This window comes from Elephas maximus, chromosome 4 (genome assembly GCF_024166365.1).
Source record: "Elephas maximus indicus isolate mEleMax1 chromosome 4, mEleMax1 primary haplotype, whole genome shotgun sequence".
In the NCBI taxonomy this organism is placed as follows: Eukaryota; Metazoa; Chordata; class Mammalia; order Proboscidea; family Elephantidae; genus Elephas; species Elephas maximus.
Window position 1 is genome coordinate 115,124,671 of NC_064822.1, and position 15,588 is coordinate 115,140,258.

Genomic DNA, 15,588 nt, shown 5'->3' on the forward strand with positions numbered 1-15,588 from the left:
GGTGTTCCCTCTTAGTGAGGTGAACAGATGAATGAGAGGTGAGAAGCTCATTATCCAAGATAAATTCTCAGTGGTTATCTTTCATGAAGCTCCCGCATGTGCAGTATTGGTTCTATCCAACTGCAATTAGGCCCAGGAAGGTCAATGGGGCAGGCTTATCTCTTTGAAAGTCCAGAAGGTATTCAACCTTGTCTACCATCATCTAAAGCTTTTACAAATTGGACACAGCTAGATTTACGTATATAGAGTGTGTTTGCTATAGAGTCACAACTCAGGCAAAATAACTAATTAACCCAACAGCTAAGTGAATTTACACATAGTATAGACGCATATTTGATTAATTATCAAAAAGGAAATTAACACATTCACTGAAGTTTTCTTGGTTTTAGATGAGAAAATGAGAAACTTTGTGGATAACAAAGCCCTTTTGCCTCCAGTTTTGAAGTGTGTGGCACATATGCACATTCTCTGGACATGACTTATTATGAATTTGTGAAAGCGTTATGAAGTTATAAAGTATATCTGAGCAATGAGATGATATTCATTAAATATAAATAACATTCATATATGTACATAGAAGTATAAACAATATTTTTGGAAAGTTGGAAAATGGACAGAGGCTTTTATTATCTTATGGAAAGAATTAATAGTCACTAGGTCCAAGTTGAGCCCTGGTGGTGCAGTGGTTAAGGGTTTGGCTGCTAACCAAAAGGTTGGCAGTTCAAATCCACCAGCAGCTCCTTGGAAGCACCGTGGGGTACTTCTACACTGTCCTATAGGATCATTATGAGACAGAACTGACTCAATGACAATGGGTAGGTCCAAGTTACTCATATTGTTCTCCCTCCTTATCTTTTCTTCTCCTTCATCTTTAGGTCCATTCAGTTTTTTCACACTATGCTTGGATTTGATTTCCAGAAGTCAGCCTATGCTAACCAACCAAATGCCCATTTATATGTTCTTCTCAAATTAGGAAAACTATCTATTGTTTTATTAATCTTCTTGACTCTGAACATTTTCATTAGCACAAGGTATAATGGAATTCTGGATAGTTGAAGAAATTATTAAATGAAGGTCTAGATATCTTGTCTCCAAATTCAGGGCTTTTTCTCCTTGAGACTTGTAAACACTGTCAGTGTCAGTACAAGACATCTAACACTTAAAAGTGGTTCCTACTCTTCTCTACTTATATTATATGTCAGGAAGAACTAGATCCAAATAATTTTCACATAAGCCAGTAGAAACTTTTTTTGTGAATAAATTCGTTGAAAAGAAAGATGAAAGCTCTCTGCACAATCTTTATGATTATCCCATTAACTTCTTTTATTTAATCCTGCAAATGGACCAGAAAATAATCCAGGGATATCCTGAAAATTTTAAAATGAAAGAAGAGGTCTGGAGTACAAAATTTTGTCCAGTATCACATTTTAAGTTTCAGTAGATATTTTTTAATTACTCTTGAAAAATCGGAAGTTAGACATTGAAGTTTTCTCAATTGGAAAATGTTCATTGGGTTCTAGAATCCACATCACAAGTAGGCCATATGGCCACAGAACTAGATTTTATTTATTTGATTTCCATTTTACAAAATAGAGCACCTGGACAATCTAGTCTTAGATAAATGTGTTAATGGTAAAACCAGAATGAATAGATATGAAAGAGAACTGAGTACCTTGATTTTTTTTTTCCAATTATGAGAGAAAAATGTACAAAGAGATAGGTAGTTTGACAAATCTACAGAATAGAAAGAAACTTTATATTGGGCAAATTCATGTAAAATGTTCATGGGTTATTCAGATTTGAACAAAACTTAGCCTCAAAACATCAACAATCTCTTACTTCTTTATGAGAAATGCAATCCTTTTTACGGTGTCTTTGAAGGCTTCCTTTACCTGCTTGTTTCGTAGTGTATAAATGAAAGGGTTAAGCATAGGGACAACTGAAGTAAAGAGCAGCCCCACCACCTTATTAAGGGCTACTCCTTCCTTTCCTGAAGGTTTAATGTAGGCGAAGATGGAACTGCCATAGCTCATGGAAACCACAATCATGTGAGAAGAACAGGTGGAAAAGGCCTTTTTCCTTTGTTGGGCAGAAGGGAATTTTAGAATGGTGCGGATGATGTATGTGTAGGAGAGAAGCACACCCAGTAGGGTAGAAATCAGTGTTAGCACAGCAAAAGCCAAAACAACCTTTTCTATAAGCTCTGTGTCTGAACAGGTGATCTGTAGGATAGGATATGCGTCACAAGCAAAACTATCAATGAGATTGGAGTCACAGAATTCCAGCTGGAGACCCATGCCAAAAGGGGGCACAATAATCAACAGGCCAGCAATCCAACAGCAGAGAAGGAGTGTAGTGCAGAACTTGTCGTTCATGATGGTTGTGTAATGTAGGGGCTTACAGATGGCCACGTAGCGATCATAGGACATGGCAGCAAAGAGAAAAAACTCAGTTGCTCCAAAGAGGATAACAAAAAACAATTGCGTGGCACAAGCATTATAGGTACATTTTTTATCTCCAGTTGTCAGGCTGTACAGGAATCTGGGAATACAGACGGAGGTGAATGAGACTTCTAAGAAAGAGAAATTTCGGAGAAAAAAATACATGGGAGTTTGAAGATGGGAATCCAAAAGTGTGAGAGTGATAATTGCCATGTTCCCAGCCACACACAAAAAGTAGGTGAGAAATAAAAATACCAAAAGCACAAGTTGTAATTTTGGGTCCTCCGTCATCCCTAGCAGGATGAAAGTTGTTATCACTGTGTGATTTGTCATGACCTCCTGTGTCAAGTCAAAATGATTGGACTTGAAGACACAAGTGACATGATGCCAGCATGGAGCATGAATGAAAGATGCAATCAGTATTAACGTAATGCATTTGGCATTTGGATTGTGCAATTTTACTGGAAATAATTAAATATGAATCAAAGGCTTATAATTGCCTTATTAGAAATGATATTTATACAAGATGTCAAATGAAAACAGACAGCAGGAATCATGTATCTCATTTCCTATGCTGTTTCTCATTATCATTGCGTAAGGACATAGGTCTGATCAATGTTACAGATTATTCCATTATTTTTTACATTTTTTCTTCTGCCTCCTTTTCTTTGCTTTTCCCCGCCGTCTTTTCAGCTCCACTTTTGTAAAACAGAAGAATTCGTCAAGGAGTATTTTATTCTGGTCTCTGTATTTTGAAATAAAATAAACGCAAAGGGCTGGATAACAGCTTTGTATTTAAAATGATCTCCAATTAGGAACAAAAAGTTAAAATACAAAGGCATGTTTGTTGTGTATTTTCTGCTTTTAAGTACATGAAAGCACTTTTAAACCAGTAAAAGTGTTTTTTAGGTAGAGGGTTTCTTGAAGAGTTACAAGAAACCTTTTCCTGGGACTTGAGAATAAACCTGAGGAAGCCTGTCATGGAGTTTGGGGGCGTGGCCAGATCTCGGAATGGTCTGTGGTCCTTGCTCTCCCTGCCAGTGAGATCAACCTCCCTGCTCTTCTGAGCAGCACTCAGTCTTCAGAATCTGTCTCTGAATATCTTAGTGACCTCTCCTTTCAACAATTGCTGCTGCTCCTCTCTTCAAATCACCTCTCCCCACTAATTTCCCACCAGCCCTCTTACCCTGCTGCATATATTCCCTGAGTTCTTGAGAAATGTAACTTGCCCAAGCATCGTTCAGTAACAAACTGGTCAAATGGACTAATTTTTATTAACAGGTTTTGTAAAACTCACATTTTCCTTGAAGTTTACCATTTTCATCTCCTCCCAGGAGTTTCACGCTTCCCTGCACACTACTATTTCATGTTTTCTCAGGAATCCCATTAGTTGTGGGAGAGGATGGCTCAGAGTGATGTCTTCCCTTTCAAATAAATCTTGCCTTTGGTGAGATTCAAGTTGCAGTTAGGTGCTTCAAGTATCCATTCTGCAAAAGAAGAGCTGGTAAATGCATTTTCTCTCGGGTTACAGTTACCTAAAAATAATATATTCGTTCTTAAGATGTCTTTGTGTTTTATTTGTGGAATTGATTAAAAATTGAGCAATTTTAGGCCTAACTCAGGGTTTTATAGGGAAACCCTATGTACCCAATACTACCCAATATATGTGCTCCCAATTGAGAATCAAAAATGTATTAAGTTGTTTTGTCTTCTTTTCTCTTGCTCAAGTAAATAATAAAAATTGACTTCTTCAGATAAATATTTAATATCAGAGTCTGAAGAACTAACCATGAATAAGTGTTTCTCCAAAGGAGCTTTCCATCTTTTGATGGGAGATAATATTTCATTTTACTGCGTGCTTAGGGATATAGTAAGAGGAGATAACAGTGAAAACGCAACTTTGGTTTTAGGGCAATAACTACTCCACGCCTTTTCCTTGGCAATCCCTCTTAGTGGTGATTTGTGTTTTACTGTCTTCTCTCAGTTGTTGTAGGCTATTATGTGGGAGCCCTGGTGGCACAGTGGATAAAGCACTTGGCTGCTAACCAAAAGTTCATTGGTTCAAATCTACCAGCCCCTCCATGGAAGAAAGATTGGCAGTCAGCTTCTGTAAATATTTCCAGCCTTGGAAACCCTATGGAGCAGGTCTACTCTGTCCTGCGGGGTGGATATGAGTTGGATTTGACACAATGGCAGTGTTTTTTGGGGGTGGGATGGATTTAGAGTTCGTAATGTCAGCTCTCACTATAAGCTGAGTAGCAAGTTGTATTGTTCAGGATTCATAGACATGTTTATGACCAGGAAACCCACTTCAGATCACGGTAGAAATGGTTTACTGGAAAGGTGGTATCTTCCCAGTACTAGGAAGCTGCAGAGCGAAGATTTTCCTAGGCAGGACTGAGTGATAGGTCAGGGTCATTCCACACACCGAGTTCTCTTTCCTTTCTTCTTTCCCTCCTGTCATGTTACCCATACCAATTGCTGTTGAGTCAGTTCTGACACACTGTGACTGCATTTGTGTCTAATCTGAATTGTGCTCCACAGAGCTTTCAATGGTTGAGTTTTTGGAAGTAGATTGTTAGGCTTTTCTTCTGAGGAGCCTCTGGGAAGACTCAAACTGCCAGCCTTTTGTTTAACAGCTGATTATGTTAACAGCTGTACCTTATATCCTTATACTGGCTATTGAAGTTCTTACTTCAACCTTCCCTCTGCTATAAAGTTCTTAGGCTTTAATGTTATTGCCTGTTACCAGTTTTAAAACTCCTATCCTCTTCTTTGGGAAACCCTGGTAGTATAGTGGTTAAGTGCTACAGCTGGTAACCAAAAGGTCAGCAGTTCAAATCCATCAGGTGCTCCTTGGAAACTCTATGGGGCAGTTCTACCCTGTCCTATAAGGTCACTAAAAGTCGGAATCAACTCAACGGCAATACGTTTCGTTTGGTTTTATTCTCTAATTTTGAGGGAAATGACTTGTGAAATAAATGACATGAGCATTTGAATATCCTTTAATTTAATGTGTTAAACAACTAATATAATCTTTTTTTAATTCCTGAAGTGTTTCAGTCCACTTTACTTCTTAAAAACAAGCTAAGCTTGTAGTGGCAGAGCATTTGGTTCTAAGGCTGCTTTGTCCACCTACATCCATATCATGGTCTCCTTTGGTTTAATTAGCAGAGGTTGCTGTGAGAGTAGAAAGTTACTTTTTTTTTTTATTTGCATCAAAATTTGAAACAACAATTTCATTAAATAAACAATACATTTTACCACCTTCCCATAGGTAGTGTTTTTCATTAACATCGATAGGTAGCCCCTGAAGGCTTAACTTATGTAAGGCTGCCTCCTGTCACTTTCCCTTTGGGAGCTGTAAGGGTGACTGAGATTCAGTTTTTCTCTTGTATTGATTCCGTATTTAATGAGTTCCTTTATTTACTTCAGACACCTTGATCTTATGTGTGTCTGGAACAAACCTCATTCAGTCTTCATTGGAAGAAGGCATCTTAAGGTCCAGAACATTTGAAATTCAAGAAATGAATGCCACCTCCCTCCCTTCCCAAAGTGGCCAAACAAACCCCTTGGCATTGACTCAGTTGCGATTCATAGCAATTCTATAGGACAGAGAAGAGCTGCTCCATAGGGTTTCCTAGGAGGGGCTGGTGAATTCAAACTGCTGACCTATTGGTTAGCTACCCAAAGTGGCAGAAGGTATTAAAATAACAGGTCGATAATAAGGCCAGATTCTCTGTAAGGTAATTTGTATTTTTTGATTTCTATGACACTAGAAGACATTTTTAATGGAGCCCTTGTGGCGCAATGGTTAAGAACTTGGATGTTAACTGAAATGGTGATGATTGGAACCCAGCCAGCAGCATTATGGGAAAAACCCTGGTGATCGGCATCCATAAAGATTACTGCCCAGGAAACCTCATTAGGCAGCTGTGTTCCATCACATGGTATTGCTATGAGTTGAAAATCAGATCGCAGACACCTAACCAAAACAACAGCAGAGGATATTATTGGGCGGAAGTGTCTTTGCCTCTGTCTTTCATATTTTGCCTCTTAAATATTAAAAGTCTCCTCAACTGATATTTATGGGTGGCCCTTTCAAAGGATAAAGTGATGATGGCAGGAAAATTCTGATATCAGGTTTATTCAGAAAAACAAGAAGTTGAAAATAACTGTTGACTCCTGTTTTGCAGCATCAATTACAATTAACTAAATTCCACATTTCTTACCCTCCCTGTTTAGAGAATGTGGAAAATCCTGTCACAACAATTGCATACTTACTTTTCTGACAGTGCTTCATCAGAGGTCCTTGATGGAACCAAAATTTGACGAGTATGATGCTGGCGAGGAGCTTTGTTTTTCTTCAGTCCCCAACTCACATTTCACCTCTCTTCACTGCTGCCTTGACCTCTTTCAAAACAAGTGCACACATGTACACACACACACACATACACTCTCTCTCTCTCAAGTAAGTCTTACATCAGACAGTGTTCACCTACATTTCATTGCTCCCAATACATTGTGACCAGTTTCAGCCTCCTCTTCCCTTGCCAAATCTCAAATGGCACCTGATTTCCTGATTTCCCAGTAGTCTGTTAGCTCAAAAGGAACAAAAGAGTGGTGCAGAGTAAAGGGAACTTTTCTCCCTGGGTTTGGCAGAGAGGTACATCTGATCTCCTGGGGCAGGGAGACAGGTTTACCTGTATATTCTACAGTAGCAACATTTATATGTTTAGTTTGCTACCAGTTCACAGGGAGCACCTGAGTTGAACAACAAAATAGTCCTTAGTGACCCAATTGAAAATGTTACTAATGAATCAACAGTGGAATCAACAATGCAACAGCATAGGTAGCAGTGGGAACAGTGTCCTCACAGACATTGCAGTTGGTCTGATGCCAAGTGAATTCCATTTCGTCTTCTTTGTTGAATCTTTCTATTTCCCCTAGAATTAGATGCTGTGCTTGGCACTTAACACATTTTATCTATCTTTGACATAAATCTCATATAGTGTGAAAAATAATCATCTGAATTTTACAGAGGAGGAAAGTGGGAAGCAGAGAATTGGCCAGTCAGATGTCACATGGCGGGGTTGTAGGTTTTGAACAAAAATTTATTTTAATACAAAAATCCTGCTTTTCCCCTCACACTAAACTTGTTCCTTTCCCCAATATTTAAGAGAACTATCAGCATTTCAATTCTAGACTTGATGTTCTCCTAATGACTTGGTCTGTGTTTCCATCCTTTCCCTTTCTAGTTATCTTTTTTCAGGTATGCTATGAACTACTCTTGGAAATATGAATCAATGGAAAGTTTTGGATCACAAGAACTGATTTCAGGACATGTTTGACATTTTGATAAAGCTTATTACTGCCCTGTTAACATGAATAAAATTTTGTTTTTATTGTCTATGCTGCCATTTCTGGACAGTCTCCTTTCTCCCGCTCATATGTGGTGAAGTGCAAGATTGCCTTCAATTATTTCTTCTTTGTATTGTCCTCTATAGCTTTTGGTATCAAGGTGAAACAAATTTTATAATATTAGCTGAGAAGTGTGTAAATTATTTTACTTTTTATTATTTTGAAGAATCCATGTGAGATTAATATTTTTCCACCGTTAATCTTTTGGTAAAATCTATTGTTACAACCCTCTCCTCTGTGTGTTTCATTTGAAGGAAGGCCGAATTATTGTGTTTTAATAAATTTTTTCTTGATATATATCATATTTAGTTAAAAAACACATGATCATAAATATACTATATCATGAATACAGCGTCTTAGTTATCCAGTGCTCGTATAACAGAAATACCACAAGTGGATGGCTTTAACAGAAATTCATTCTGTCACCATGTAGGCTAAAAGTCTGAATTCAGGATGCCACCTCCAGGGGAAGTCTTTCTCTCTATGTCTGCTCTGGGATAATCCCCTTGTCATCAATCTTCCCCTGTTCTAGGACCTCTCAGAGCAGAAACCCTTGGTCTGAAGAATGTACTCAGCTCCTGGCTCTTCTTCCTTGGTGTTAATGAGGTCCCCCTCTTCTCTTCTATATCTCAAAAGAGATTGACTCAAAATACAACATAATCCTGTAGATTGTGTCCTGCCTCATTAACATAATTCCCTCTAATTCTTCCCCATTAACATAACAGACAGCTCACTTCCCAAAAATTAACACAATCTTAGGCACAAAGGCTAGGATTTAGAACACATAGGATAATTACATCATCACAAAATGGATGACAACCACTCAATACTGGGAATCATGGCCTAGCCAAGTTGACACCTATTTTGGGGAGACAAGTTTCAATCTTTAACATCCCCCAAAATTCATGTCCTTCCCATATGTAAAACACATTCACTCCATCATATGTCCCAAAAGGCTTAAATGAAAATTCCGTCATGGGAGGAAAATTCCTCTTCATCTCTGTAACCTGGAATACAAGTTATTTGCTTCCAAGTTACAACAGTGCAACAGGCACAAGGTAGACATTTCCAATACAAAGGGAAGAAATTGACAGTAAAGTAGGTATAACAGGCACCAAGCAAGCCAGCAGAACACAGTATGTTAGCTCTCAAATCTTGAAAAGTATCCTCTATTATCTAAGACTATTTAAGCAAAGGTCCTGCCCTCCAGATTCTGGGTGCTGGTCACACGCTGCAGATTCTGGGTGGAGGTCCCTTAGCCCTGGGCTTTAGTTCTTCCTTCCAGGTCCACCGGGATGGCACCTCTGCTCTCTTGTCTTGGAAGAAGTACAACCAGAATGCTCACTAGAAGGGAGGATGGCAAGACTTCTTTTCACATACTTTGGACATTATCAGGAGGGACCAGTCCCTGGAGAAGGACATCATGCTTGGTAGTATAGAGGGTCAGTGAAAAAGAGGAAGACTCTCAATGAGATAGATTGACACTGTGGCTACAACAATGGGCCCAAGCACAACAACAATTGTAAGGGCGGTGCAAGATTGGGCAGTGTTTCGTTCTGTTGCACGTAGGGTCACTCTGAGTCAGACTGACTCAAAGACACCTAACAACAACAACAGCATGCTGTTTGCTCAGTTTTCAGCTTTCCTTTCATACCTGGGTCACAGAGAAGTTCTCGCTCTAAAGGTCTTGCACACTCCTCCAGCAATAGACTGCTGTTTATTGTTCAGCACGCTTAGCTTGTGGTGGGCACAGGGAGTGTCTCTAAGGCCCTGGTCCAGCTTTAATCTTAGTCAACCCTCTGTGCCTGGGCCTTGGGAGTAAGGTTTTCTCAAGATCTTTGCCCTTCCCCACCCCTCTATGGAATCCAAACTCTGCCTTGAATCTGTGGTTGGCGTTTGGTGGGAGTTTCCTTTTCTTCCCTAAGTGGTAACAGGTGGTAGAGCATAACAAGCACACTAAAGTTGCTAAAACTCATGTCTTGGCAAACCTTCCACTGACCGTTATAAATAGGGTTCTTAAATTCATATGTTGTAACATGGTTTATTTTCTTCATGTTGTCTCCTCCCATTATCTCCTCCCTATCTTCCTATATACCTCAAAGGCTCATAAAAAAAGTTTGTCATTTAGACTAACTTTTTAAATTTGTGTTTCTTATAGTGGCATTGAACTGTTTGAACCGCAACCCAATGTAAGAGTACATTCTCTTCCATGTATTTTATATGCTTCTTTTCCTTACGTGATTATCGATTGAATTTTTTTGTGTTTTTTAAAATGTCTAGGGGGCCAAGATGGCTGACTAGGTAGAAGCTACCTTGGATCCCTCTTACAACAAAGACTTGGAAAAACAAGTGAATCGATCACATACACGGCAATCTATGAACCCTGACCATCAAACACAGATCTGAAGAGTTGACCTGAGTGACAGAGACAGAGAACGAACAATCACGGGGAAGCAGCGACTGTTTTCGGAGCCTGGAGCCAGTGTCCCAGTCAGGAAACCTAGGTGCCGGGCTTTGGATTGGGTGCAGGGGAGCTGAGCAAGGCATCCTGAGATGGTGCAAACATGGAACGCAGCCCTAGCCCCCAGAAGTGACCTCGGGGAAAGCCCAGCCAGTGCACACAGGCAGCACAGTGACGCGGCTGACAGGAGGAGAAGTCATCGGGAGGCAGCGACTCGTTTTGGAGCCCGGAGTGTGGCATCCCAGCCGGGGAACCTTGGCGCTGGGCTTTGGACTGAGAGCTGAGGAACTGACCACAGCTTCTGAGACAGTGCAAGCATGGCATGCGGACCTGACCCTCAGGGGCAATCTCTACCCAGCCAGTGCACACAGTCGACCCGCCCCTCGGGAATCTCAGATAAAACAGTCATCCCAAGCAAGACAAGTAACTCTGACTATATTCTGGGGTGCTACTTTCTCGTATTCATCTGAACCCTCCCCTCCCCTCCCCTTCCCAGGTGGCTTCATTAACATTGGAATTTCCTGAGCCAGAGAGTGAAGTGTGCTGTGGTTTTTCTTTTCTTTTCTTTCTTTTTTTTTTTTTTTTTTTGCTCTTTTCCTAACCCATTCTCCTGGCCTGAGAGAAGCAGCTACAAAAAACCCAGGGACAAAAAATCCTTCCCTAATTGGACTAAAAACACAGAACCAGCTCTAGCCAAACATATGTGACCCCGCAGTCTTGGGCTTTCATCCCTACAGGGAACAAGGTGGCAAAGGCAATTCTGATAGGGATCTGAGTGTAATTGTTTTAGCCGATTACTGGAAAGACAAGTTTCCCAGGTCTGATATCTCTGCCTATTCAACAGAGCCCTCACTGACCCACAATGGGAAACTGAGGGCTGAAGCTCCCCCCAGACCACCAAGCCTCCTGCCTTAGGGGTCTAAGGAGGGTGACATCTACCAATCTGTAGAGGTACTTGCATTGGGGGCCTAAGGTACAGCTGCAGAGCCCACCCACCAAAGTGCTTTAGGAATAGAGACACACCTACCTCACTGGCACCTGGGGGAAGCCTGTCAGCATCCTGCCCCCCCTGGAGTGTGAACCCCAGCTGCTACTAGAATCTGGTGCACACAACCATCACCACTACTTCTCTAGGTGGATAGGTGACAGTCTGCACCACACAGTTGATGACCCAAAATCAGATTCTACTCAAGAATAGTGAATGGATTCTTAGGTTTATATATCTGGTAACAGCCAAAACCAACTGGTAATAGGACGTAAGTGATTCAAGGGCTACAACAATCAAGACAGCACAATCTAGTAGCCCATCTACATATATTGAAAGAAAACAAAACAAGATAAGACTCAGTGAGCAAATATAGAATAAATCACTACCATATCTTAGAGATGGCTCGGAGACAGCAGTCGATATCAAACCACATAAAGAAGCAGACCATGATTGTTTCTACAACTCCCCAAATTAAAGGATCAAAATCTTTCCCAAATGAAGATACAATCCTGGAATTGTCAGATGCAGAAGATAAAAAACTAATTTATAGAATGCTTCAAGACATCAGGGATGACCTCAGAAATGAAATAAGGCAATCTACAGAAAAAGCCAAGGAACACACTGATAAAGCAGTTGAAGAACTCAAAAAGATTATTCAACAACATACTGAAAAAATTAATAAGTTGCAAGAATCCATCGAGAGACAGCATTCAGAAATCCAAAAGATTAACAGTAAAATTACAGAATTAGACAACTCAATAAGAAGTCAGAGAAGCAGACTCGAGCAATTGGAATGCAGGGTGGGGGACCTGGAGGACCAGGGAATTGACACCAATATAGATGAAAAAAATCAGATAAAAGAATTAAAAAAATGAAGAAACCCTAAGAATCATGTGGGACTCTATCAAGAAGAATAACTTGTCTGTGATTGGAGTCCCAGAACAGGGAGGGATAACAGAAAATACAGAGAGAATAGTTGAAGATCTGTTGGCAGAAAACTTCCCTGACGTCATGAAAGATGAAAGGATACCTATCCAAGATGCTCATCAAACCCCATTTAAGATTGATCCAAAAAGAAAAACACCAAGACATATTAGCACCAAACTTGCCAAAACCAAAGATAAAGAGAAAATTTTAAAAGAAGCCAGGGATAAAAGAAAGGTCTCCTACAAAGGAGAATCAATAAGAATAAGTTCAGACTGCTCAGCAGAAACCATGCAGTCAAGAAGGCAATGGCATGACATATATAGAGCACTGAAGGAGAAAAACTGCCAGCGAAGGATCGTATATCCAGAAAAACTCTCTCTGTAATATGAAGGTGAAATTAAAATATTTAGAGATAAACACAAGCTTAGAGAATTTGCAAAAAGCAAACCAAAGCTACAAGAAATACTAGAAGATATTGTTTGGTCAGAAAACCAATAATATCAGATACCAGCACAACACAAGGTCACAAAACAGGACATCTTGATATCAACTCAAATAGGGAAATCACAAAAACAAATTAAGATTAATTTTAAAAAGAAAAAAATGCTCAAAACAGGGAATCATTGAAGTCAATATGTAAAAGATCACAATAATCAAAAAAAGGACTAAATACAGGTGGCATAGAACTGCCATATGGAGAGGGAAACAAGGCGATATAGGACAATACAAGTTAGGTTTTCACTCAGAAAAATAGGGGTAAATATTAAGGTAACCACAATGAGGTATAACAACTCCATAACTCAAAATAAAAACCAAGAAAAACATAACGACTCAGCAAACATAAAGTCAAATACTATGAAAATGAGGATCTCACAATTTACAAAGAAAAACGTCTCAGCACAAAAAAGTAAGTGGGAAAATGAAATTGTCAACAACACACATAAAAAGGCATCAAAATGACAGCACTAAACACATACTTATCTATAATTATGCTGAATGTAAATGGACTAAAAGCACCAATAAAGAGATGGAGAGTCTCAGACTGGATAAAGAAACACGATCCGTCTATATGCTGCCTACAAGAGATACCTTAGACTTAGAGACACAAACAAACTAAAACTCTAAGGAAGGAAAAAATATATCAAGCAAACAACAAGCAAAAAAGAAAAGGAGTAGCAATATTAATTTCTGACAAAATAGACTTTAAAGTTAAATCCACCACGAAGGATAAAGAAGGACACTATATAATAATTAAAGGGACAATTGACCAGGAAGATATAACCATATTAAATATTTATGCACCCAATGACAGGGCTGCAAGGTACATAAAACAAACTTTAACAGAACTGAAAAGTGAGATACACACCTCCACAATTATAGCAGGAGAGTTCAACACACCACTTTCGGAGAAGGACAGGATTTCCAGTAAGAAGCTTGATAGAGACGCGGAAGACCTAAGTGCTACAATCAACCAACTTGACCTTATACACTTATACAGAACACTCCACCCAACAGCTGCAAAGTATACTTTTTTTTCTAGCACACATGGAACATTCTCTAGAATAGACCATATACTAGCTCATAAAAAAAAAAGAAGAAAGAGCCAAAATCAGAGAACTGTCCCTACAACTTGAACAAATAGAAAGCGAAAAACAAAAGAATCCATCCGGCACCAGAAGAAAACAAATAATAAAAATTAGAGCTGAACTAAATGAATTAGAGAACAGAAAAACAATTGAAAGAATTAACAAAGCCAAAAGCTGGTTCTTTGAAAAAATTAACAAAATTAATAAACCATTGGCCAGACTGACTAAAGAAATACAGGAAAGGAAACAAATAACCTGAATAAGAAATGAGATGGGCCACATCACAACAGATCCAACTGAAATTAAAAGCATCGTATCAGATTATTACAAAAAATTGTACTCTAACAAATTTGCAAACCTAGAAGAAATGGATGAATTCCTAGAAAAACACTACCTACCTAAACTAACACAATCAGAAGTAGAACAACTAAATAGACCCATAACAAAAAAAGAGATTGAAATGGTAATCCAATAACTCCCAACAAAAAAAAAACCCTGGCCTGGACGGCTTTACCGCAGAGTTCTACCAAACTTTCCGAGAAGAGTTAACACCACTACTACTAAAGGTATTTCAAAGCATAGAAAATAACGGAATACTACCTAACTCTTTCTATGAAGCCACCATTTCTCTGATACCAAAACCAGGTAAAGACATCACAAAAAAAGAAAATTACAGACCTATATCCCTCATGAACATAGATGCAAAAATCCTCAACAAAATTCTAGCCAACAGAATTCAACAACATATCAAAAAAATAATCCACCACGACCAAGTGGGATTTATACCACCTACGCAAGGCTGGTTTAATATTAGAAAAACCATTAATGTAATCCACCATATAAATAAAACAAAAGACAAAAACCACATGATCTTATCAATTGATGCAGAAAAGGCATTTGACAAAGTCCAACACCCATTTAGGATAAAAACTCTCAGCAAAATAGGAATCAAAGGAAAATTCCTCAACATAATAAAGGGCATCTATACAAAGCCAACAGCCAACATCACTCTAAATGGAGAGAGTCTGAAAGCATTTCCCTTGAGAACAGAAACCAGACAAGGATGCTCTTTATCACCGTTCTTAGTCAACATTGTGCTAGAGGTCCTAGCCAGAGCAATTAGGCTAGACAAAGAAATAAAGGGCATCCGGATTGGCAAGGAGGAAGTAAAATTTTCTCTATTTGCAGATGACATGATCTTATACACAGAAAACCTTAGGGAATCCTCCAGAAAACTACTGAAACTAATAGAAGAGTTTGGCAGAGTCTCAGGTTATAAGATAAACATACAAAAATCACTGGGATTCCTCTACATCAACAAAAAGAACATCGAAGAGGAAATCACCAAATCAATACCATTCACAGTAGCCCCCAAGAAGATAAAATACTTAGGAATAAATCTTACCAAAGATGTAAAAGACCTATACAAAGAAAACTACAAAGTACTACTACAAGAAACTAAAAAGGACCTGCTTAAGTGGAAAAACATACCTTGCTCATGGATAGGAAGACTTAACATAGTAAAAATGTCTGTTCTACCAAAAGCCATCTATACATACAATGTACTTCTGATCCAAATTCCAATGACATTTTTTAATATGATGGAGAAACAAATCACCAACTTCACATGGAAGGGAAAGAAGCCCCTGATAATTAAAGCATTACTGAAAAAGAAGAAGAAAGTGGGAGGCCTCACTCTACTTGATTTTAGAACATATTATACAGCTGCAGTAGTCAAAACAGTCTGGTACTGGTACAACAATA

The 15,588-nt window shown here is 39.0% G+C and overlaps 1 protein-coding gene across 1 annotated transcript; it reads right to left on the reverse strand.

Moving 5' to 3' along the window:
* Positions 1-1,835: 1,835 nt before the first annotated feature.
* Positions 1,836-2,774, reverse strand: LOC126075574 (olfactory receptor 6C2-like). Its single transcript, XM_049883413.1, has one exon. The coding sequence runs from the start codon at positions 2,772-2,774 to the stop codon at positions 1,836-1,838; it is 939 nt and encodes a 312-aa protein (XP_049739370.1).
* Between the last annotated feature and the right edge of the window lie 12,814 nt (positions 2,775-15,588).

What these genes read in the sequence shown, in the direction of transcription:
- LOC126075574 (XM_049883413.1), bottom strand. Translation starts at nt 2,774, where the DNA reads ATGACAAATCACACAGTGATAACAACTTTCATCCTGCTAGGGATGACG.